General features: G+C 43.6%; 1 protein-coding gene across 5 annotated transcripts in view; it reads right to left on the minus strand.

The window, feature by feature from the left end:
- Positions 1–26,194, minus strand: part of LOC115208348 (helicase with zinc finger domain 2) — a 39,898-nt gene extending 13,704 nt beyond the window's left edge. For 3 of the 5 annotated variants that reach the window (XM_029776317.1, XM_029776319.1, XM_029776321.1), the window contains exons 1-5: positions 18,309–19,584; positions 17,879–18,062; positions 17,354–17,461; positions 6,910–7,424; positions 1,311–1,946 (exon numbers count right to left, since the gene is read on the minus strand). In XM_029776317.1, coding sequence (XP_029632177.1) covers positions 1,311–1,946; positions 6,910–7,424; positions 17,354–17,461; positions 17,879–18,062; positions 18,309–19,501 — 2,636 coding nt within the window. In that variant the 5' untranslated portion in view covers positions 19,502–19,584. Of the gene's footprint in view, positions 1–1,310; positions 1,947–6,909; positions 7,425–17,353; positions 17,462–17,878; positions 18,063–18,308; positions 19,585–25,922 lie in introns of those variants that run through there. The other 2 variants (XM_029776318.1, XM_029776320.1) reach the window with 2 other exon arrangements.
- Positions 26,195–26,766: the final 572 nt, after the last annotated feature.

Here is a 26,766-nt window from a genome sequence, read left to right on the forward strand (position 1 = left end):
AGTTGACAGTGCATGTCAGAGCAAATACCAAGCCATGAGGTCAAAGGAATTGTCCGTAGAGCTCTGAGACAGGATTGTGTCAAGGCACAGATCTGGGGAAAGGTACCAAAACATTTCTGCGGCATTGAAGGTCCCCAAGAACACGGTGCCCTCCATCATTCTTAAATGGAAGAAGATTGGAACCATCAAGACTCTTCCTAGAGCTGGCTGCCTGGCCAAACTGAGCAATCAGGGGAGAAGGGCCTTGGTCAGTGAGGTGGCCAAGAGTCTGATGGTCACTCTGACAGAGCTCCAGAGTTCCTCTGTGGAGATGGGAGAACGTTCCAGAAGGACAACCATCTGTGCAGCACTCCCCCAGTCAGGCCTTTACGGTCGAGTGGCCAGACGGAAGCCACTTCCTAGTAAAAGGCACATGACAGCCCGTTTGGAGTTTGCCAAACGGCACCTAAAGGAATATCTGACCACGAGAAGCAAGATTCTCTGGTCTGATGAAACCAAAATTGAACTCTTTGGCCTGAATGCCAACTCTTTGGCCTGAATGTCATGTCTGGAGGAAACCAGCCACCATCCAGGCACCATGGTCGTGGCAGCATCATGCTGTGGGGATGTTTTTCAGTGGCAGGGACTGAGACTAGTCAGGATCGAGGGAAAGATGAACGGAGCAAAGTACACAAGGATCCTTGATGAAAACCTGCACCAGAGCGCTCAGGACCTCAGACTGGGAGGAAGGTTCACCTTCCAACAGGACAATGACCAAAAGCACACTGCCAAGACAAGGCAGGAGTGGCTTCGGGACTAATCTATGAATGTCCTTGAGTGGTCCAGCCAGAGCCCGGACTTGAACCCGATCGAACATCTCTGGAGAAACCTAACAAAAGCTGTGCAGCAACGCACCCCTTCCAACCTGACAAAGCTTCAGAGGATCTGCAGAGAAGAATGGGAGAAACTCCCCAAATACAGGTGTGCCAAGCTTGTAGCGTCATACCCAAGAAGACTTGAGGCTGTAATCGCTGCCAAAGATGTTTCAACAAAGTACCGAGTAAGGGTCTGAATACTTATGTCATTGTGATATTTCATTCTTTTATTTTTTTAAATAAATATTTAAAAAAACTTTTTTCCTTTGTCATTATGGAGAATTGTGCGTAGATTGATGAGGGAAAAACTATTTAATCAATTTTAGAATAAGGCTGTAATGTAACAAAATGTGGAAAACGTAAAGGTGTCTGAATACTTTCCGAATACACTATAGTAAAGTACTAGAAAGTTAAACTCAATGTAAGTGAATCTATATAGAACACTGGAGTCATTACCTGTTGGTGAGGGTGCAGATCAGTACTCTGGTGTGTGGCTGCCGTACCAGCTCTTTGGCTGCTGTAGCAAGCGTGAAGGTTTTCCCAGTTCCAAACGGTCCATAAATGAGGAGTGGTGCCACACCTCTTCCATCTGAGTCCCCTACGATGAAATCAATGGCTGCATGCTGCTTTGCATTGAGTTTGGGATATTCAATTTCATTAACAGGGACAATGCAGTTCCTGAAGTCTGGCAACACTCTCTCTGTGTCTGGAAGGACATCTATGGCTTTGTGCATCTCACAGAACTTCAGACGATTCAGGTGGAACTGGACCTCCATTTCATATGTTTCATTTCTTTGGAGCTTCAGATCAGAGCAGCATCTTTTAGACAGCTGCAAGTGCATTTTATTCTCACTTGTGGCATCTCGGAGGATGATGGCTTCGTACACCTTATGACTTTGATTATCTGAAGATACTGGTGCTATGAGAGCTGACTGGACGCTTCGCCTAAGCACCCAACCCTCTGGGCTGCCTGGGGTTAGAGTATAAGGGATTGAGACAGCACAGAATAGTTCCCCTAGAGGAGCCATCTTCATTCCAAACTGAGGGTCGTCTAGGGTCACAGACAAGGTGATGGTCCCTCGGACATTGAGTCTAAAACCCGAAAGGAAATGAAGAGACTTAAACCATGTTCACATCTAACATTAGGAGAGACGAGATAAAACTAGACACATCAAAAAGACAAGACGCGTGGTTGAGACTGTTTCCACAGTAACATTAACACTTTACAATGACATGATAAAACTTTGAAATAAATGTGCTACTTTTTGTAGCAAGTGAGTATAATGTAACACAAGCAGCCACTTGCTCACCAGAGACAGGGCATACTCTGAGTTGAGAGCAGGGTTTCCGTTAGCCGGTAATAACCAGATTTAGATTTTTTTAAATGTAAAAGCCGATAAATAAAATTAGGGGAAGGAGAATAAAAAATTACATTGCGAAGTCATGCTTTTTAGTCTATTCATTGATGGAAATACCAGTCGATGGAAATACATTTGACTGGTCATGCTTATAGGTCTATAGGTTAATTAACATAATTTAATGGAAAAATGTAATTGCCGTGTGTGGACAGTAGCCTATGTTCATTTTGGATCTTACTTATCACATGGGTACTGCATACAGATGCAGAGCCTTTGAGTGGAAAATCTATCAGACAGTGCAAGAGCTTCTGCTGCAGCATTTTATGGTGCTTGACACTGGGAACTTTGAAAAATACGAGGTCAAATCATAACGTCAGTGATCTTCAGGTCGGAGCACTAGAAAGAGGCCAGAATTCCCGAGTTGGAAGACCGTTCAAATAGATTTTTCCCAGTCGGAGATAGTTTTTTCCCCAGTTGCCTTGAATGCACTGAAGTCGTAAGTCGAGATTTATGAATTCCCTGTTATTTTGAACGCGGCATCAAACAGCAATGGAAGGCATGCTTCATCAGCGCCTCACACTCTACTTTGCAATGAGCTGGAGGCAGTATGCATTTTGAAAACATATAGCCTACTTTATTGTTTGGAACCTGAACGTTGTAATATATTGAACAAAAATATAAACGCAACATGTAAAGAGCTGATCCCATGTTTCATGAGCTGAAATGAAAGATCCTGGAAATGTTCCATACGCACAAAAAGCTTATTTCTCTCAAATGTTGTGCACAAATTTGTTCATCCTCCTGTTAGGGAGCATGTCTCCTTTGCCAAGATAATCCATCCACCTGACGGGTGTGGCATATCAAGAAGCTGATTAAACAGCATGATCATTACTGATAGAAGAATTTGAATGTTTAAAGGTAATGACTAAAGTATTCCACCCAAAATTGTATAACTGTGTGAAATGTGTTAGACTCATAAGAATATAATCTGAGAATGTGTGTAGCTCTGTTAGAATTCTAGAACTAGGGCATTATATTATTTTGTAGATATGCAAGCAGGGTGCAGCTGCAAAACAGATAACAGAAAACCATTAGAGGTTTTCCAACCAAGGGGCCCCAACGGGGGAGGAGAAGTGAAAGACTTGAAGAATGTGACAAGATTGATAGTTCTTTCTCTATTCTGTGGTCAGTGGAAAAAACTGTTTGTTTGAACAGGGAGTAGCCTAAGATAAAGATTTGTGTGTGTATAAAAGCTCTCTGAATAAAGAATTGACCTATTGCAGACTGAGACTTCTTCAAACTGGAGTTTTACAGCCTTCAGAAATTAGACAGAGATATAAAATAGTTCAGTTAGAACATTGAAATAGAAATGCTCGTGACAATTACACAGGTGCACCTTGTGCTGGGAACAATACTCTAAAATGTGCAGTTTTGTTACACAATACAATGCAACCGATTTCTCAAGTTTTAAGGGAGCATGCAATTGGTATGCTGACTGCAGGAATGTCCACCAGAGCGGCTGCCGGAGAATTGAATGTTAAAACTGTCAGAACCCAGTTCGGGAAGCTCATCTGCGTGCTGGTTGTCGTCACCAGGGTCTTGACCTGACTGCAGTTCAGTGTCGTAATCAACTTCAGTGGGCAAATGCTCACCTTTGATGGCCACTGGTATGTTGCAGAAGTGTGCTCTTCATGGATGAATCCCGGTTTCAACTGTACCAGGCAGATTGGTTTGCTGATGTCAACATTGTGAACAGAGTGCCGAATGGTGGCGGTGGGTTTATGGTATTGTCAGGCATAAACTACGGACAATGAACACTGTGAACCATCAGATCCTCCTCTCCACCCTCTCCGAGTTGGGCATCTCCGGCGCGGCCCACGCTTGGATTGCGTCCTACCTGACAGGTCGCTCCTACCAGGTGGCGTGGCGAGAATCTGTCTCCGCACCACGCGCTCTCACCACTGGTGTCCCCCAGGGCTCTGTTCTAGGCCCTCTCCTATTCTCGCTATACACCAAGTCACTTGGCTCTGTCATATCCTCACATGGTCTCTCCTATCATTGCTATGCAGACGACACACCATTAATCTTCTCCTTTCCCCCTTCTGATAACCAGGCGGCGAATCGCATCTCTGCATGTCTGGCAGACATATCAGTGTGGATGACGGATCACCACCTCAAGCTGAACCTCGGCAAGACGGAGCTGCTCTTCCTCCCGGGGAAGGACTGCCTGTTCCATGATCTCGCCATCACGGTTGACAACTCCCTTGTGTCCTCCTCCCAGAGTGCTAAGAACCTTGGCGTGATCCTGGACAACACCCTGTCGTTCTCCACTAACATCAAGGCGGTGACCCGATCCTGTAGGTTCATGCTCTACAACATTCGCAGAGTACGACCCTGCCTCACACAGGAAGCGACACAGGTCCTAATCCAGGCACTTGTCATCTCCCGTCTGGATTACTGCAACTCGCTGTTGGCTGGGCTCCCTGCCTGTGCCATTAAACCCCTACAACTCATCCAGAACGCCGCAGCCCGTCTGGTGTTCAACCTTCCCAAGTTCTCTCACGTCACCCCGCTCCTCCGCTCTCTCCACTGGCTTCCAGTTGAAGCTCGCATCCGCTACAAGACCATGGTGCTTGCCTACGGAGCTGTGAGGGGAACGGCACCTCCATACCTTCAGGCTCTGATCAGGCCCTACACCCAAACAAGGGCACTGCGTTCATCCACCTCTGGCCTGCTGGCCCCCCTACCTCTGAGGAAGCACGGTTCCCGCTCAGCCCAGTCCAAACTGTTCGCTGCTCTGGCACCCCAATGGTGGAACAAGCTCCCTCACGACGCCAGGACAGCGGAGTCAATCACCACCTTCCGGAGACACCTGAAACCCCACCTCTTTAAGGAATACCTGGGATAGGATAAAGTAATCCTTCTAACCCCCCCCCTTAAAAGATTTAGATGCACTATTGTAAAGTGGTTGTTCCACTGGATATCATAAGGTGAATGCACCAATTTGTAAGTCGCTCTGGATAAGAGCGTCTGCTAAATGACTTAAATGTAATGTAATGTAAATGAACACAATTGCATTTTATCGATGGTAATTTGAGATCCTGAGGCCTATTGTCATGCCATTCATCTGCCGCTATCACCTCATGTTTCAGCATGATTCAGCACAATTCCTGGTAGCTGAAAATGTCCCAATTATTTTATGGCCCGCATACTCCGATGCTGTTGGAAGTGGTGTTGGAGGGCCAGTAGGAGGCACCCTTTCTTCTGGTCCCCAAAAAATAATATCCCAATACCCCAGGGAAATGACTGGGGACGTGGCTCTGTGTAGGGCGCTGTCTTTTGGGCTGGGACGTTAAATGGGTGTCCTGATTATCTGTGGTCACTGAAGATCCCATGGCACTTATCGTAGGGGTGTTAACACCCTGGTGTCCTGGCTAAATTCTCAATCTTGCCCTCATATGGTCACCTAATCATCCCCAGCTTACATTTGGCTCATTCATCCCCCTGTAGCTATTTCCCAGGTGGTTGCTGTAAATTACAATGTGTTCTCAGTCAACTTACCTGGTCAAATAAATGGTGGTCGGTCACACGAGATACTGACTGGTTTTCTGATCCACACCCCTACTTTTTTAAAGGTATCTGTGAGCAACAGATGCACATCTGTATTCCCAGTCATGTGAAATCCATAGATTGTGGCTTCATTAATTTATTTCAATCGACTGATTTCCTTATATGAACTGTAACTCAGTAAAATCTTTGAAATTGTTGCATTTTGTTTATATTTTTGTTCAATGTACATATTATGAGGCATGTCTCACCTTACTTCAAAGTAGCCTATTAGATTTAGTCTCTTTCAACATTTCTAACAGATTGTGTGCAGAGCCCTTCTGACAACTATTTTCCCCATAATTGCATTATGGTGCGAACATTCGCACTTAGCCTACTGCCTTGTGTGCATTGCTACGCTTATAATGTGAAGAAATAATAGTTTATCAACCTTTCAAGCTAAATGTTCTTATCTGTTGCATCACTCATTGGTTTTAAAGTAGTTTTTTTGTAGCCTAGGCCTACTGATTGTATGAATTTGTGGGACAGTCCAAGTGTATTTGGAATAGGCCATTTCTTTCTCGACAACCTGACCAATAGAATAGGTAGCCTAAACCTTTCTACTATAGTAGATTGACACAGGCTAGTGATTTTGCTGTGCGTCACTCATCTTGTTGGCTGAGGAAAAGTACATGTGGACAGCTATTCTAACATGTACAAAGTGCACATCAGAATTCAGTAAGAAGAGCCCCACATCGCTCTATCTTCGACTTGAATGTTCTGTTAATATAAATTAACATATTCTAAATGTGATTTCTGTCATTCTGAGCACTGTGGGTGGACACCCTAATCAGGTTACGCACCCAATGCATGGGTCTAGTAAATTTCTCAAATGTCTGGGCAATTAAAATGTTGGCGGTCAAATGTCCAGCACCACATGTTCCTAATGGAAACCCTGGTTGAGAGACATTTGAGCACCTTAGGCTTACTAACTGGAGCTTCAGATCAAGCAAACTTTGTTTGAAAACTGCCTTAAACCATCTAGCCTTGTCTCTGCTGTTAGATGTGAACCGGACTTTAGAGATTGTTTTTTATGTGTATTTATAATAGTATTGGAGACAAAGCCATGAAAAAGTTACTGGTGTTATTACCTTGAAACGACCTGATCTTCTGCCTGCTCCTCTGTGTACAGGAAGCTGTGCATTTTCTTTTTGTAGTTCTGGTGATTCATGGCCGTGTTGCTGTCATCAAGTGGTTTATACTGCAAGCTAATCTGAGGGGGCTTGTACTCCTTCAGAAGCTCTTCCTGTACTTCTGTCTTGTCCATGCATGGGACGATGACCCTGTTCCCCCGATGCCAGTGTTCCAGATTCTGGGATGGGCGCCCAAAATCCTCAGGTGGCTCCTCGAGGTTAGGGGATGGCTGCTGTCTGACTTTAACATTGAGTTTATGTAGGAGGACTGGCCTCATGTCGAAGTCAAACACCAACCACTGTTCATAAAGACCCGGGTTGTTGGATTTGAAGGACACAGTGATGTCATAGGTCATGTCTGAGTTACATAACTGTTCACCAGTGGAATAAGTGCAGGGTTCAGGACTGTTTTCATCCAGGGAGAAAGAGGCTCCAGGTTCCTGTTTCAGTAATGCTACATGTGCAAGTAGTCTCTGTGAAGACACAGGCAAAATGCACAGGTGACCAATGACATTAAATAAACAATGAAAGTGGAGACATCACAAAGAGCAAAATGTAAACTTAGCTGGAGCCACCCCACTGGGCACACACTGGTTGAATCAACGTTGTTTCCATGTAATGTCAATGAAATCTCTGATTTAATTGACGTTTGTGCCCAGTGGGACCTCATTATTATTAGAGGCAGGACGCAACGTTACAGTAGATAGCTTAAAGTGGAACAACAGCGTTTTAACTACTTTGCCGACATGAAAAAGACAATCACAATATCAGTCAAAAATGTACAATTCCCAGTTAATGCTACAAAATCAACTTCATAAGAGGTTTTACAAATAGGTTCTATTTGACTCGAAATTCAATGACCTACTGTAAGGTATTGTTGGCAGAATAGATGGATGCAGTTCAACGCATGATTAATATAATTCACCAATGTTTTTCTTTGTATTCCAAAAATGTTTGCTATCAGGTTGTAAATCACAGCTGGCCTGGTACATTGTTTGCTGTCTCCACCCATTCGGGATGCACTTTTTCAGTTTCAATGACTCAATATTTTGGACAAAAACAGACAAATGTAACTAAGGCTGGGAATGTCAATACAATCAAACTTGCAAGGGCAATGATCACAAGTCAGGAATAATGTGGCTAATAGGCTAGCGTATCTATTTATGTAGCTTTTTATTTAGCAAGCTAAAAACTTGGTGTCTAACATTAGTTAGCTAGCTAGCTGCTGGGAGGATTGGAGGAGTTAGTGAGTGCGACTTTTTCCCCTCATCGTTTTTCAGTGGCTACAGCTAGAGATGTGTCATTTTGCTAGCTAAAAGTAAATGTTAATCACTTTGCTAGCTAGCTAGCTATGCTGAACTTGAAGACTGTTATCCAGTTAGCCAGAGTGAATTTACGAACACAAAACACATGCTATCTACTCCGATTTCAGAGCACTCTTGTCTGAGTGTCCCAGATCACAGAATAACGGATGAATTTATGAATGCGCAACACCCGCTGAATATGACCGGTGTCAGTAAACGTTGACAAAAAAAGTTTGAACATTTTTCCCAGCAGCACAGCACAGCTCTGCTAGGGCTAGTAAAATGGTCAGAGTGAGGTGTTTTCTACTGTGTGTCTGGAAGTAGCTAGAAAGCTAGCCAACTTTAGCCAGTTAGCTTGGGTGCTTGACTGCCATTGTGAGGAACACTCGGATCAACCCTACTCCTTGGCCAGAGCATCTAGTGTCAATAGTGCAGTGTATGCTTTGAGAGCGAAACACTCTGAATTTACGAACCGACAATCTGACAATGCTCTGAATTTACGAATGACCCAGAGCACACTCTGGCACACTGAAGGTAATTTACAAGCACACCCTTAGTTGTCAATCAAATCTATTTTGCATCGATCAAATGGGCGGGCAGGCAAGTTCCCATTCAGTGGTCAAAACGTGGGTTGGCACAAGCATGCATTGGCAGGCAAGCTGCAGAAGGATGATCAGGCTACTATTCCCCATCATTTATCAGTGTAATTCTGATGGCCAACTTGCTGAAAAAGTTTGGGATTTTAACTCATCTTGCTCTGGCTAGCATTAGTTGTTGATCTTGTTGTTGTTGATGTGCATAAATGAGGGAGAGAGAGTTTACCTTTCATGGTTGTTTGATCAAAGTTCCCAAATGTAAGAGGACTCCTGTGGCATTTACATATTTGCAGAAATCCATTCAGGTGCCTTTTGTTGTGTTTGGCAAATGCGTTCTAATGATCTAAAGTTTCGCTGTTGCTACTACCTGTAAACACCTGGGCAGGTAGCCTAGTGGTTAGAGCATTGGACTAGTAAATGAAAGTTTGCAAGATTGAATCCCCGAGCTGACAAGATAAAAATCTGTCGTTCTGCCCCTGAACAAGGCAGTGTTCCCAGGCCGTCATTGAAGATAAGAATTTGTTCTTAACTGACTTGTCTAGTTAAATAAAGGTAAAATAAAAAATAAAAACACACAGTCCACTTCAAAGTCAATGATGGAAGGCCCGTGTGGCAAATGGCTTATTTGCATAAAGCTCTACTGTAGCTCTGATTGGCTATGGCGCACCATTCTGTGTAGACTCAGGTCCTGGATGAGACAGATGTTTTAATTAGGTTTTATTCACTGCAGAGTCTCTTAATTGACAAGTGCACGTCCGTTTTCCCACTCTCTACTGTTATAGAATTTTCACAAATGCCTCACTTTACGTCATTCCCAAACAATCTGTGAAAATGACCATATCTAAGTGCTCGCTTGTCAGAAAATGTAAAAAAAAGTGTAATATTCTTCCTGGGGGTGTATATTAAAAGATTTTAATACAATTTCATGTTACTAAAAGGCTGTCAGTTCTATTTTAAGAGTGGAGGAGCAATACCTAACATAAATGTAAATAAATAACCCTTGCTTGGGGAAAAACAATAAATTTTTTGTTTTGTGCAAGAAATGTGCTTTATAAATAAAAATAGCATTATCACTTCAGCCATTTGATAAAACAGATAGAAGAATGAGTCCACTTCAAATCAGAGGTGGGACCTTCAAAGTTTAGTGGAGGGAATATAGGCCTACTCTGTTTCTCGGAGCCCAAGCAGATAGCAACAAAGGACTAAAAAAGTGGAAACAGCTGCGGGTAACAACTGGCCTTGAAGCTTAGACTTGCAACAGTACACAGATTGAGAAGAACCACACATTGGGAAGAAACTGTAAGAGCACAGTGTATTCACAAACATGAACAAGAAGTGTGATAACAGTGTATTTGAGGCATTCCTCATGAAACCAGGACAAAGAAATACCATGATTTTGGGGATTTCACAACATTTTATCCCTAGAATGGTCCTGTTGAGGAAAGATTGTTGACATACACTCAGTGGCCAGTTTATTATGTACACCCATCTAGTGCTGAGTCAAACTCCCTTTTGCCTCCAGAACAGCTTGACTTCTTCGGGGCATGGAAACATTGCTCAATTGGTATCAAGGGACCAGGAAACATTCCCCCCGCCATTAGACCAGCATTACCAGCCTGTACCATTGATACCAGGCAGGATGGGGCCATGGACTCGTGCTGCTTATACCAAATCCTGACTGCCATCAGATGGTCACAGAGGTAAATGTTAGGACTCTCGTGAAGAAGAATTGATAGCAGTGACAAACGTATTTCTACAATAGAATTTGATCTTGAGCTGTATCTGTGTCCTCACTGCCCTTTCCCACCTGGACAAAAGGAACACCTATGTGAGAATGCTGTTCATTGACTACAGTTCAGTATTCAACACCATAGTACCCACAAAGCTCATCACATAGACCCTGTGACTATACACCTCCCTCTGCAACTGGATCCTTGACTTCCTGACGGGCTGCCCCCAGGTGGCCAAGATCCCAGAAATCTTTCATACACACAGTGTAACCAATCACTACTCTGGCTGACACTTAACTCAAAAGGCTATTTTGAAGGGGATGTGCTTTTTTACTGATTGTCTTTCTCACTCAAACAACCACATGGAGTGGTGTAATAGTGCCTGGAGAAGTGGGTATACTCAAATTTTGCCCAACATTTACCAAACGGCCCGTCCCGCCGAAGGAAAGGCACCCTGTGTGAAAAGAATCTGTGAGAAACCGGGACATACACTCTTAATGACCTAAAATGATAAATCCCATATTGGTCTTTCACAGTCAGGTCAAGCTTTACTGTGAAAGTAGGCTAATAATAGGCCTACTATTGAAACAGATAAATGAGGCTGTCTACTCAGATATGCACAGGTTTCAGATTTTTCAAATTTTCCAATTTGCTCCTAAAGTCACACTTTTGTAAGAGAAAAACAACAAAATTGGATGTTCTAAGTACATAAGAATGCTTAAACCACTTAAACCACCACTTTTGAGGTCTAGGAAAAATCTAAGATTTTTTTTTTTTTTTAGGGTAGTTACCCTTTAATTGATGTGCACAGGCACCTAGCACAGTTGTTTGGCTAGCGGTGTTTGTTGCACATGAGACGGAATTTGCTAAACAAATGGCCACTGGAGTGATGCAAATAATCATGATATCATTCTTCCAGGTAGGCATAGGCTTTCCATCTACCAGAAGGTTAGGCCTATTTGTATTTAAACTCAGCAAAAAAAGAAATGTCCTCTCACTGTCAACTGCATTTATTATTTGTATGAACATAACAAGATTCAACAACTGAGGCATAAACTGAACAAGTTCCATAGACATGTGACTAACAGAATTGAATGTGTCCCTGAACAAAGAGGGGGGGGGGGTCAAAATCAAAAGTAACAGTCAATATCTGGTCTGGCCACCAGCTGCATTAAGTACTGCAGTGCATCTCCTCCTCATGGACTGCACCAGATTTGTCTGTTCTTGCTGTGAGATGTTACCCCACTCTTCCACCAAGGCACCTGCAAATTCCCAGACATTTCTGGGGGGAATAGTCCTAGCCCTCACCCTCCGATCCAACAGGTCCCAGATATGCTCAATGGGATTGAGATCTGGACTCTTCACTGGCCATGGCAGAACACTGACATTCCTGTCTTGTAGGAAATCACGCACAGAACGAGCAGTATGGCTGGTGGCATTGTCATGCTGGAGGGTCATGTCAGGATGAGGGTACCACATGGGGGGTACCACATGAGGGAAGAGGATGTCTTCCCTGTAACGCACAGTGTTGAGATTGCCTGCAATGACAACAAGCTCAGTCCGATGATGCTGTGCCACACCGCCCCAGACCATGACGGTCCCTCCACCTCCAAATCGATCCCGCTCCAGAGTACAGGCCTCGGTGTAACGCTCAATTCTTTGACGATAAATACGAATCCGATTGAGACAAAATCGCTTTCCACCAGGGTTTGTCTAACTCCATCAAGAATAAACTGGCCTCTCGGGAACTGTGTGAGGACCTTGAGTCCCTGATAACGCTGGAAATTAGGATGGACAACCGCCTCCGAGAATATTTTTTGTTGTTGATACCACCCCAGTATCCTGGTTTCCTGAGCACCCCAAGCCCCCCAAACCCAGCATTGAGGAGCCCATAAAGCTGGGACTGCGGAGGTCTCGGCCATCTCCGTGCTACATGCCCAGAACTGACGGAAATGCCAGGGCTTGCCAGGACAAGGGGAGACCCTGACGAGCTGTGCAGTTACCTCCTGGCTACCCAGTCACTGTCTGTCACTACCCGTAACCCTCCACTGGGACAACTGTCAGAACCAAATTCAAGCCTTCGTGGCCGCATATAATTGAATTGATCAGGACTTCGCCAGAGAATTACAAATCCCCTACGTGAAGTGTCCCATCCCTCTGCAGATTGGCTCCGGTCAGGTGGCTCTGGTCAAGTGGAATTGGCTCCAGTCATTGGTTCCGGTCAGGTGGAATATCAGACCAAGCCCATTCTACTGCAGGTTGAGGTGAACCACTCAGAGACTTAGTTTAATTTTGATTGCTGCTCCCGAGAACCCCCTTATCCTAGTGTACCCCTGACTAGCGCAACATAACCCACTATTCTCCTGGTCCACGGGACACCTACTAGACTGGGTTAAGGACTGCCAGACTTAATGTCTAAGACCCCCACCAAGAGCCTTGCCGTGTCCTCCTGCATCCACTGAAGATCAAGACTTTTCCGCTCTCCCTCCCGAATACTTTGACCTCGGAGAGGCAAGCCGCCACCCCATCGTCCATACAACTGTGCCATAGAACTCCTACCCGGCTCCACACCTCCCCGGGGCCGTCTGTACTCCCTCTCGGCCCATGAAGCAACAGGCATAGACTATTACATCCGGGAGTCGCTGGAGGCAGGTTTCATTCTTCCCTCTACATCCCCAGATGACACTGATATGTTGAATCGGTATGTCTTTATTTACCTCGACGACATCCTGATCTTCTCCAAAACCATTCCGGAACACATTCTGCACGTCTGCCAAGTCCTGAGACACCTCCGTCAGAGCCAACTATATGTCAAGATAGAGAAGTGTGAGTTCCACGTATCCAAAGTTTCCTTCCTGGGTCACATTATCTCTACCGCAGGCATCCAAATGGACCCCATAAAGGTTGAGGCGGTTGTCGACTGGCCCCGCCCCACCTCACTCAAGCAGATCCAGCAGTTCCTCAGGTTTGCCAATTTTTATAGCCATTTTATATGCAACTTTGGTGCACTGGTAGCGCCTCTCACGTTTTTGCTGGACTCCCGAGGCTGACAGGGCATTCACGGAGTTCAAGGGACGTTTCACCTCTGGACCCATACTTGTTCATCCTGATCATACTTGTCCCTTTGTGGTAGAGGTGGACACCTTGGGCACTGGAGCAGGGGCGGTCCTTTCACAGCAGAACAAGGAGGACAAGAAACTGCACCCATTCGCCTTTCTCTCCAAGTAGTTCTCTCCAGATGAACGTAACTACAATGTAGATGGGTGGAGACACTGGTTGGAGGGGGTACCTCATCCTTTCGTGTTCTGGATGGACCATAAGAACTTGGTCTCCATTCAAGAAGCCAAGAGTTTGAAAGCTCGCCAGGCTAGGTGGGCTCTGTTTTTAAACAGGTTCCATTTCACACTAGCCTATCGCCCGGGATCCAAGAATCAGAAATCAGACGCCCTGTCCCGCCAACACGATGTCTTTAACTTCTTTGGGATAGGGGGCGGTATTTTGAAGTCCGGATGAAAAGCGTGCCCAAAGTAAACTGCCTGCTACTCAGGCCCAGAAGCTAGGATATGCATATAAGGTTTCTAAAACTGTTAAAATAATGTCTGTGAGTATAACAGAACTGAAATGGCAGGCGAAACCCTGAGGACAAACCATCCCCCCAAAAATTGTTTTCATCCTACCACTGATTTCAATGGCTGGCACTTTTATAATAGGGCGAAATCGTGCCCGATTGCAGTTCCTAGGGCTTCCACTAGATGTCAACAGTCTTTAGAAAGAGTTTCAGGCTGGTTTTTTGAAAAATGAGCCAGAAATTGTAGTTTTTCTAGTTGGCTCCCATTTTGGCTGTAGTGTTTCCAAGTGCGTGAATGAGAGCGCGTTCTTTGGTATTTTTCTACGGTAAAGACAATAACGATTCTCCATCTTAAATTTGATTGTTTATTTGTGTATTAGGGTACCTAAGGGTTGATTATAAACGTTGATTGACTTGTTTGGATAAGTTTATTGGTAACGTTTGGGATTCATTTTGTATGCATTTTGAAGGAGGGAAACCGAGTGTATTATTGACCTGAAGCGCGCCAGCTAAACAGAGTTTTTATGGATACAAAGAAGGACTTTATCGAACAAAAGGACCATTTGTAATGTAACTGGGACCTTTTCGAGTGCCAACAGAAGAAGATCTTCAAAGGTAATGCATATATTATATCGCTATATCTGACTTTCGTGTCGCAACTCCCTGGTTGAAAATGATTTGTTATGCATTTGTGTGCTGGGCGCTGTCCTCAGATAATCGCATGGTTTGCTTTCGCCGTAAAGCCTTTTTGAAATCTGACACGGCGGGTGGATTAACAACAAGTTAAGCTTTATTTTTGATGTATTGCACTTGTGATTTCATGAAAGTTGAATATTTATTGTAATTTAATTTGAATTTGGCGCTCTGCAATTTCACCGGAAGTTGTCGAAATGCAAGCGTCCCACTTATCCGCAAGAAGTTAACAAGGAGAGAGACTCCGAGCACATCATCCCCAGCTCCAGCATTGTGGCTCCTGTGATATGGAGTATTGAGATCACGGTCCGACAAGCCCAGACCCGAGAACCTGACCCCTGCAGGGGACCCACTAACAGACTTTACGTTCCGCGATCAGGCCGTTCCCGAGTACTACAATGTGGACCCTCCTTTAAATTAACTGGGCATCCAGAGGTTAATCGGACACTGGAGTTCCTGAGATGGAAATTCTGGTAGCCCAACATGATTGAGGATGTGAGATCCTTTGTTGTGGCCTGTTCTACCTGTGCTCAAAGCAAGTCCTCACTGCAACCTCCTGGGTTGCTCCAACCTCTGCCCATCCCTAGCCGGCCCTGGTCCCACCTGTTCGTAGACTTTATCACAGGGTTACCTCCATCCCAAAGGCTTACCACTACCCTGGTGGTCGTTGATCGGTTCTCCAAGGCAGCCCATTTCATTGCCTTACCAAAGTTGCCCTCAGCGATGGAGACCTCATGATTACCCATGTCTTTTGACCACACGAACTTCCCCAAGATATTGTCTTTAATCGTGGACCCCAGTTCATTGCAAGGTATTGGAAAGCCTTCTGCTCCTTGTTGGGGGCGTCGGTGAGTCTCTCCTTGGGATTCCACCCACAGTTGAATGGGCAAACAGAGCAGGCCAACCAGGAGCTGGAGAAGATCCAGCGATATACAAATTATCTTAATTATTTATTTACTAAATAACTAAACAAATCACAGAAATACATAAACAGTATAGTTATTGGTTACTAACACAATGCATTGATAAGTCCCTAGTGGGCTAAACCGGTATGACGGCTTGGTAAACAATGGAAAGGGGTGAGGACAGATAAAAAGCGGGAAAGACAAAATGGATTCATTACACACACAGTTGCTAATTATATTATTTGAAATGCTAATCCTTTGCACATGAACGGCCGCTCATTCGAAAATAATTGCAATGCATATGTTTACGCCCGAAATGTCGTTGTTGTCTTCTCTGTTGGAATCGCCGGTCCGTCTCCTGGAGAGTCAGTTCATCAGAGAGTCTCTGGTTAACTTCCCCAGAAGTCACAATGTCTTTCATAGTTGTCACATTCTCAGTAGCTCTGTATAGTGTCTGTTGTAATGGATTCGTCAGGCGTACAGATGGTCATTGCATGGAATAGATGCTTCCGCAGTTGTCGGTATTCTCGTACTAGATTTACGTCATTTCCAGCTGCAGACTAGTAATTCTACATCTAGGATTTGCTCTTATTCTGTAGTGATCGATAGTCTGAGTTTCACCATTTCCAGCCATGTGGCCAACACTACACGCGGTCTTGTCTCCTGGGCCTATAGAGTTGAAGTTCTTAACCATTTTAACATGTAGCGTCAGCTCCATATTTTCTGGTCTGATGGCCTATAGAATTGTAGCCATTCCAATGTGGGGACTGTCCCGGCGTTCTCTGGTTTAATGTACATTTTGTAGGAAGTGGGTTTTATACTCTGTGGAAGAAGAGGCGGTTCTATGACACCTACTGTATTGTCTGGGCTCACGGTGGTGTGGCCACTGACAAGTTAAACTTTATATGAAAATCCATACTCTTATTTAGAAGGCTAACATCACATTTCATCTTTTCACAAATCATTTCATATGTAATCATATATTTTACACAACCCTCAGATGTAAACCCCATAATTTGAAGGTGTACGCAACCAGAGACACAGTAATGTCCTGTCTTTCATAAGGTCACCACATTTTGTATTTAACTAGGCAAGTCCATTATGAACAAATTCTTATGTACAATGACAGCCTAGGAACAGTGGGTTAACTGCCTTGTTCAGGGGCAGAATGACAGATGTTTACCTTGTCAGCTTGGGGATTCAATCTAGCAACCTTTTGGTTACTGGCCCAACGCTCTAACCACTAAGCTACCTGCCGCCCCAAATGAAACAACTTTGACAGGATTGTTCTTTAAATACCCATGGACCATTCCCACATTCTCAAAAATAGAAATATTGTGTAATTATTCAAACTTTTGATTGTCCAATTGTCTCTCTGTGTTCTACAATTTACATTCCATTCTCGAACACTACAGAGCATAGAGGCAGCGTATTTTATGACCGTCATAACAGCAGACTTCCCGCTCTCCCCCTCTACTAGAGAGAGCACGCTGTAGAGCGGACCCACTGTAACCTGATCCTTCAGATCATCACAGGAGTGTTATGACACTGCTTACAGGGAAAGTAAACCAATGTGTTATTTAGCAACATAGAATACACTACTTACCTCTGTTTTGATCTGGAAGTTCCATTTTAATTTGGCATCAGTCTCCACACACTCCACACACAAATCCTCATCAAAAGTGACACTCACGTCATCAACTTGTTCTGAAATCTGTAAAATGAAGTCATAGTTAGTTTGTTGCTTGGGGATAATTAAAATGTTATAGTAAACCATGTTGGATAATACTGTATGTACAGTAGTAAGTAGAATATCTAAGCGATCGTTGCACAGGAGGACAATGTCTTACGATGTATTAGAATCATATAAAATGCATTATACCAGTTGGCCTTAAGTAAAGTATTGGCTATTTGATCAGTTCTCTGTTTAATAGTAACTATTCAGAAACCTGCACTGCTAAAATAATTATGTGCAGTATTTCCTGCAAAATGTTGTTTTTTAATGCCACTACTGCTTTGTTCTTTTTCACACAATAAGCATTAATTATTAGCCTCACTTGGTTTACTCAAATGCAGGTTTGATTGAATCTCTTGATTGAATGTGCTCCTCATTTGAACTATGATGACTTACAATTTGCACTTCATTGCTGCTCTGTCTGTACTCCTCTAAGAGATGTTCCCTGTAGGACATGAGGCCTTGAGCCTTCATGTTGCGCCTTATCAGCTTGTCCTCTTCGGCTCGCATTAGCCACTCTTCAAGCTCCTCCACAGAGTGAGCTTTCACGCAGTTGGTGCCATATTCACATGTGTCAGGCCTAAGACGAAATGGCAGTGCAAACTATAATGAGACGCTAGAGGCACAATCTGTAAGATTTCTTGCTGCTTTTTGGTAATTAAAGAAATGAAATGTATACCCCATGTTTTTTTAAGAATATGTGTTATTGATCACTTATAGACAGTAAGGGCTGTTTACATATGCATCTGTCACACAGATTGCACTTTTAGGCTTTGCAGTGTTCGCAGACATAGGTGTCTCTCCTTGTTTACAAAAACATGTTTACCTGTCGCAAATCCAAAACTCTGCTTTGTGGCTGTGAGGTGGGGGACGATGTTTCCACTCTGTGGTTGTGTCCCCAGACATCATCTGGGAGTGCCCCAAGGAGGCACAATGTTTGAAAAAGCTCTCCTGAGAAGAGAGGGCTATGAAGCAAACCTTGCAGTAGATCGCCGCCTGCGGGTTAGGGGCGGGCACTACGTCTTGAGCCGACTGTTGCCTTTCCTGGGAGAGCTGCAGGAGTTCCTGGCGACTCCACTCCCCACGTGCCTCTGCTCGCCAGACAGCCAATTCCACCTCGCTGTGCAATAACTGGCACTGGCTGGGCCCGTGCCAACAGGGCATACCTTGCATGAAATAGTTGTAGTACTGGAAAGGGAAGACTGGAGGCAGAGGCCTGATCTGATTGTAGACTTCCTTCCCCTGACTTTCTGCCAGGTGATGAACCAAGACTGGGCTCCAGACATGGGCTGTATCCGCTGAGCAAGTGTTGTTCCACCGTTTACCTGTAATTTTTGTCGGAGTGCCACAGAAGCAGTCTTGACAGAGCTCTTGAAATTCCCCTGAGAACTCAGTGAGAATTTTTTCGGCTGGGTTTTGCTGTTGGACAGCGATTCTCTCTGACTGACTTATCAATCTAATTAACATGCTGTGATCTATCTTCTGGTGCTTTAAAAAGTTCCACATGGCAGCCTCCTCAAGGCTCCTTGCGAAGGTGCAGCGTTTCTTGTGCTTTGAACACCCAAACCCCTCCACAAAGAACCAACACACATTATACTGGCTGGGGTTTGGAAATTTAGGGCGGCAGGAAACAGGCCTCCATTTGCTAGTACCTTTGCCTTTAGCCAATATAAGTTCTCTGCTGCATTGGTGGTTGACTGCTTTAAGGCTATATGTGATTTCGTTCTCTTTGACAGAGCATGCAGAACACACAACTTTAAGGTTATATGCCACTAAGAGCTCAGCCAGTTTGGACCTATTTGTCCCCTTGGCTGGCATTGTTGAATCTTCATAGAATGATGCATAACATGTGGCCTTCTTTGACTTGAGTCTAAAGGAGATGAAAATACCATTGTTAAAAATGTAAACAATGTAAATAAAAATGTAAATATGTGCTGCACATGTACGTTCGCCATTATAGCCAACACTGGACTGGAGCAAGATAGTTTTAGGATTTAAAACATAACACATTGATGTCATGAATTAAAGAAAATAGGGTAACAATTTACATTGACTATACAGTGCATTTGGAAAGTATTCAGACCCCTTGACTTCTTCCACATTTTGCTACATTACAGCCTTATTCTACAATGGATTACATTTTTTTCACTTATTAATCTACACCAATATCCCATAATGACAAAGCAAAACAGTTTTTCTTTACATTTTTGCCAAATTTAAATTCTGACCCTTTACTCAGTACTCTGTTGAAGCACCTTTGGCAACGATTACAGCCTCAAGTCTTCTTGGGTATGACACTACAAGCTTGGCACACCTGCAATTGGGTTGGATTTGGTTCAGGTTGGAAGGGGACCGTCGCGACACAGCTATTTTCAGGTCTTTCCAGAGATGTTAAGTCGGGTTCAAGTCCGGGCTCTGGCTGGGCCACTACAGGACATTCAGAGACTTGTCCCGAAGCCACTCCTGCATTGTCTTGGCTGTGTGCTTAGGGTCGTTGTCCTCTTGGAAGGTGAACCTTCACCCCAGTCTGAGGTCCTGAGTGCTCTGGAGCAGGTTTTCATCCAGGATCTCTCTGTACTTTGCTCCGTTCATCTTTCGCTCGATCCTGACTAGTCTTCCAGTCCCTTCCGGTGAAAAACATCCCTACAGCATGATGCTGTCACCACCATGCTTCACCATAGGGATGGTGCCAGGTTTCCTCCAGATGTGACGCTTGGCAGTCAGGCAAAAGAGTTAAATCTTGATGTCATCAGACCAGAGAATCTTGTTTCTCATCGTCTGGGAGTCCTTTAGGTGCCTTTTGGCAAACTCCAAGCAGGCTTTCGTGCCTTTTACTGAGGAGTGGCTTCCGTCTGGCCACTCTATCATAAAGGCCTGATAGGTGGGGTGCTGCAGAGATGGTTGTCCTTCTGTCACGGTTGTCGTTGGTGAAGGAGGACCAAAACGCAGCAGGTATGTGCAGGCTCATCTTGATGTTCATTTACTTTCAAAATGAACGTACAAAAATAACAAAACACGAACGATCAACAAAAACAGTCTGGTAAGGCACAAGGCGAAACACAGAACAATCACCCACAAATAACAAACACAAACACACCCTAATATATGGGACTCTCAATCAAAGGCAGATAGACAACACCTGCCTTCAACTGAGAGTCCCAACCCCAATTAACCAAACATAGAAACAGACATACTAGACTAAACATAGAATACCTGAAAACCAAACAGTGCCCAAAAACCCCGGAATACTTAAACCAAATGCCCCTTCAACAAAACACACCACCCCGAACCACATAAAACGAATACCCTCTGCCACGTCCTGACCAAACTACAATACTAATTAACCCTTATACTGGCCAGGACGTGACAGTACCCCCCCCCCCCTTAAAGGTGCTAACCCCGGAAGCACCTTAAAAAAAAAATAAAAAAAAAACAACAACCCCAAACAACAAAACCAAAATTCCCCTCTACTAAAGGGAGGGAAGGGAGGGTGGCTGCCGTCAACGACGGCACTGTGCTACACCCCCCTCCCCAACCCACCTATATCTGGAGGTGGCTCTGGTTCCGGCCGTTCCAGGCTGTCGGGCCACTCTGGCATCGCCGGGGGGCAGTCGGGCCAGTCTGGCAGTTCGGGACAGTCTGGGCAGTCTGGCAGCTCGGGACAGTCTGGCAGCTCGGGACAGTCTGGGCAGTCTGGCAGCTCGGGACAGTCTGGGCAGTCTGGCAGCTCGGGACAGTCTGGGCAGTCTGGCAGCTCGGGACAGTCTGGGCAGTCTGGCAGCTCGGGACAGTCTGGGCAGTCTGGCCACTCCGGCAGATCAGGGCAGTCTGGCCACTCCGGCAGTTCAGGGCAGTCTGGCCACTCCGGCAGTTCAGGGCAGTCTGGCCACTCCAGCAGTTCAGGGCAGTCTGGCCACTCCGGCAGTTCAGGGCAGTCTGGCCACTCCGGCAGTTCAGGGCAGTCTGGCCACTCCGGCAGTTCAGGGCAGTCTGGCCACTCCTGCAGTTCTGACGACTGTTGACTGGCGGGCAGCTCCGACGACTGTTGACTGGCGGGCAGCTCCGACGACTGTTGACTGGCGGGCAGCTCCGACGACTGTTGACTGGCGAGCAGCTCCGACGACTGTTGACTGGCGGGCAGCTCCGACGACTGTTGACTGGCGGGCAGCTCCAACGACTGTTGACTGGCGGGCAGCTCCGACGACTGTTGACTGGCAGCTCGGGACAGACAACAAACACACCCTAATATGTGGGACTCTCAATCAAAGGCAGATAGACAACACCTGCCTTCAACTGAGAGTCCCAACCCCAATTAACCAAACATAGAAACAGACATACTAGACTAAACATAGAATACCTGAAAACCAAACAGTGCCCCAAAACCCCGGAATACTTAAACCAAATGCCCCTTCAACAAAACACACCACCCCAAACCACATAAAACGAATACCCTCTGCCACGTCCTGACCAAACTATAATACTAATTAACCCTTATACTGGCCAGGACGTGACACCTTCTGGAAGGTTCTTCCATCTAAAACTTGTTTTCGCTTTGTCATTATTGGGTATAGATTGATGAGGGAAAAAAGTAATTTAATACATTTTAGAATTAGGCTGTAATGTAACAAAATGTGGAAAAGGGAAGGGGTTTGAATACCTTCCAAACGCACTGCATATCCCATAACGCATTCATTACACATTTTAATGAATTACACATTATACAAATGTGGTGTGGGCTATATTGGCATATTCACTAGGGGCTCTACTCAATCTGTAAAATGGAAGGGTTCCAGATTCCGTAATAGAAATGTAAAAGTAATGTCAGATTGAGCCGACATATGCAGTGTTTACCGTGAATGCAGTCTCCACTAAAGTGGGAACATTGCCTTGAAATTTCAATCATGGTTTACAGCTGAACTTCCGCGATATGGATTGAATAGAGCCCTAACACTGGTACGGCAGAAGCACACTTTTGAGAACAGCCATAATAATGGTGACCGAGGTAAAATTTGTTTTATACTGGATATTCAGTGGATATTAGGTTTTCTCTCGTCAATAGCTATTGAACCAAGCCAAGTAAGCCATGACTATGAAGATGGTATATTTTGACTAAGGGGTGGTTGGAGAAAAATGGCATGCTTTTTTGTTGTTTAAATTTAGTTTTTTGTTTTGGGGGGCTTTCAATTTTCAATAGCTCTTACAAAGTGTATCATGTCTATGGAAATTATATATTCTGAATCAGGGAAGAGTAGAGAAAAATCCATGACTTCTTTTGTTGTTAACATTTCAATTAAAAGAATGCTCTTCCAACTTTAAATCTTCAATAGCTCTTACACAAAGTGTGCCATGACAATCCCAAAATCAGTTACAGTTAATTAGGGCTAGGCTTCCCACTAGCGGGACAACTTCGGGTGAAACTGGAGGGCGCGCAATTCAAATAAATAATCATAAAAATTATGGATATTAAACATTTAGGTACATACAGGTGTCTTATATTGCTTGAAAGCTTAAATTATTGTTAATCTAACTGCACTGTCCGATTTACAGTAGCTATTACAGCTAAAGCATGCCATGCGATTGTTTGAGGACGGCGCCCCACATCAAAATATTTTTCTACCGGCACAGGTTTCATAATTTCACAAATAGCGATTAAATATTCACTTTCTTTTTGAAAATCTACCTCTGATATGTCATCCAAAGGGTCCCAGCTATAACATGTAGTGTCATTTTGTTAGATAACATCCTTCTTTATATCCCAAATACTGGAAAGAGGAACTCTGCCTAGAAGGCCAGCATCTCGGAGTCGCCTCTTCACTGTTGACGTTGAGACTGGTGTTTTAATGACGCTGCCAGTTGAGGAGTCCATATTATGGCAAGAACAGCTCAAATAACCAAAGAGAAATGACAGTCCGTCATTACTTTAAAACACAAAGGTCAGTCAATCCGGAAAATTTCAAGAAATTCGAAAGATTCTTCAAGTGCAGTCGCAAAAACCATCAAGTGCAATGATGAAACTGGCTCTCATGAGGACCGCCATAGGAATGGCAGACCCAGAGTAACCTCTGCTGCAGAGGATAAGTTCATTGGAGTTACCAGCCTCAGAAATTGCAGCCCAAATAAATGCTTCACAGAGTTCAAGAAACAGACACATCTCAACATCAACTGTTCAGAGGAGACTGTGTGAATCAGGCCTTCATGGTCGAATTGCTGCAAAGAAACCCTTACACATTTGAAGAGATTTTGGACCATTCCTCTATGCAGATCCTTTCAAGATCCTTCACATTCTTGGGTTTGCGCTTATCAACTGCCCTCTTCAACTCAGCCCACAGGTTTTCGATTGGATTGAGATCCGGCGACTGAGATAGCCATGGCAGAACATTTATTTTGTTGTCACAGAACCATTTCTGTGTGGATTTTGAGGTATGTTTTGGGTCATTGTCTTGTTGGAAAGTCCACATACAGCCAAGTCCCAGCCTTCTGGCAGAGGCACCCAGATTGTCAGCCAAAATTGCCTGGTACTTGGTGGAATTCATTATGCCATCAATCTTAACCAGTGCCTCTGGACCTTTGGAATTAAAACAGCCCCAAAACATCACTGACCCACCACCATATTTCACCAAACATGCTGATGCTGTATCTGACCAAAATGTTCAATTTTGGTCTCATCTGACCAGAGCACATTCGTCCAATCATAATTTAAATGATGTTTGGCAAACTCCAAACGCATGCGTCTGTGTCTTGGGGTCATTAAGGGCTTTCTTCTGGCAACCCTTCCAAAGACCCATCTGTCCCTTTTGAACTGCTAGTTCTTTTCTTTTCTTCATGGTGTTGGATGATAAAGGGATATTGCATACCTGTTACCTCATTTTTAAACTCTAGTGAAAAGGGAAATGATGTAATGGCTCAATATAGTTCCTTAATATTTAGATAAACTTAAATAAGTGGAATTTAATTCCTGGTTTAATGTTGGTTGATGTTATTTACAATAATATTTAAGGGTGCCATTAATTGTGAAACTTTGATTTGGAGGACATAGATTTTTAATTTACATTTTTACATTTACATTTTAGTCATTTAGCAGACGCTCTTATCCAGAGCGACTTACAGTAGTGAATGCATACATTTCATACATTTTTTTTTTTTGTACTGGCCCCCCGTGGGAATCAAACCCACAACCCTGGCGTTGCACACACCATGCTGGCATTGCAAACACCATGCTCTACCAACTGAGCCAATAAATGATTTTGTTGGGTTCCACTGAAACATGAATAAAGTACAGTATTTTTCACATGTTGTTATTTTGAGTTTATCTCTATAATTATATTGTTTATATATTTTTAAGTATTGTTTGTGCATTGCCAGTCAGGGGTGCCAGTAATTTTGGAGCCCACTGTATATAAAGCAAGAGAGAGCCACAGGAGAGGAGCGGTTCTTTGGTTTATGGTTAATCCATATGGTACTCTTTGATCGTGTGACGAAATACTATTGAACAAAAAGAAGTTGATGCTGGATAGTAAACAATGCCTTTGTGCAAACAACCTTCCAGAAGTAATCAAGGCATTCTCATGTAGTGGAACATTTCAAAAACCTTTATTGTTTTAGGGCTTATACATGGCAATAATAAAAAACCCACCGACGTGTTATGGCTACAACAGCCTTCATCAGGATCATCTACTTATTAGATGGTGTGGATTACTCTCCATCCACCCCCAATTCAGAATATACCATCTTCATTGTTATGGCATGCTTGGTCATAGTTATGGCATGCTTGGTTCAATAGTTATTGATAAGAGAAACCTGAATATCCATTGAACATCCAATATCAAACAAATTTTACTTCCCGAATATCTAGTACAAAAAACATTTTACCTCGGTATATTGGTGACACTATACCTTCATTGTAATGATGCATCTATTAAGATACCTAAAAAGCTCTTGCATAGCATTATATGAATGCACAATGCAATGGATATATTTCAATAACCTTTAATAATGCATTTTGGAACTGTTAGAACACATTCATGAAATGCTTATAGATATGTAATGAATGTGTTTTGGATATATAATCAAAGTAAATTGTTACCAAAAAAAGACAGTGTTAAATAGTTAAATTACTTTCCCATCACATGTCACTCTAAGTCCCAACAACAGACCAATAATGTGCTTTTGTAACAGTAATTTCTGAAGTTACTGTTATGTAAATTAAGATCAAAACGTTTTCTTTGCCTGTTTAATCTACTTACTTGGCTGACTTTTCACCAGGAAACAATTAGTCAATTTGTTGTCATTACAAAAAATGCACCATCAAGTAATTCCTGGTTTGAGCTAGGAGGAAGTAGCAGGCGCCTCTGACACTTCCCATTCACAGTTTTATTATATCAACACATTCATGTGTAGGCTACACATTGTAAATTAACTCATTTTGAAAATCTGAACTTACCACAGTAGTTTCAGGAGGAGTTTTTAACAGGCGGTACACCACAGACATTACCCATTCAATTAAAAGTCCAGTTTTTTCTTCAGTTGTATCTCATTGTGGATATTTGAGACAATAATCCCTCCCATCGCTGGAGGATCGTTTTATTTGCTGTTGAGTTAAGTTTTGTTTCTGTCATTCTGGGCGTCGGCATCATGGAGTTACTCCAGTCTATAAGCAGTGGTTCTCAACTGGTTTTACCTTGGGGACCCAAATTGAACCAGGTTGTATCAGTCGGGACCCAATATTCGAATCCCAATTCTTTTTTTTGTCAAAATACAATCTAATGCTATATTGATGATACATGTAGCAATTATATGGCAAGGGAACAAAATTCCCACCGTTTTCATTCTTGATGAAGAATGTTAATAAGCTCACTGGTCTGGGACAACAAAATCAACCAAATCTGCGAAATAGTGCTGCTAATACAGTAGCTCTATATTAAACAAACTGTGATTTAAGAAAAATAGCTCAGATTAAATTACAAAAAAATGTATGTTCATTATTATTTCTTCACACTTTCTACCAGGTTTGGCCTCCCTAAAATAAAATCTATAAAATGTATATTTTTTTAAACTCAGAAACCCATGACCCATTCAAAACATCTCAGGACCCAAATTTGAGCTGCTAGCTAGCCAAATGTACATACTATAGCTAAGTGAAAAATCATCAGCTAGCTGGAACACTGAAATAAAAGAACGGTACAGACCACAATACGCAGGTATCCTAACCATAATAAAACAAACGAGACATATCCGAAGGGCATGCTTAGATGAACAGAAGCAGAAATTGGCTAATGCATTAGAAA

Source organism: Salmo trutta, chromosome 14 (assembly GCF_901001165.1).
Source record: "Salmo trutta chromosome 14, fSalTru1.1, whole genome shotgun sequence".
NCBI lineage: Eukaryota > Metazoa > Chordata > Actinopteri > Salmoniformes > Salmonidae > Salmo > Salmo trutta.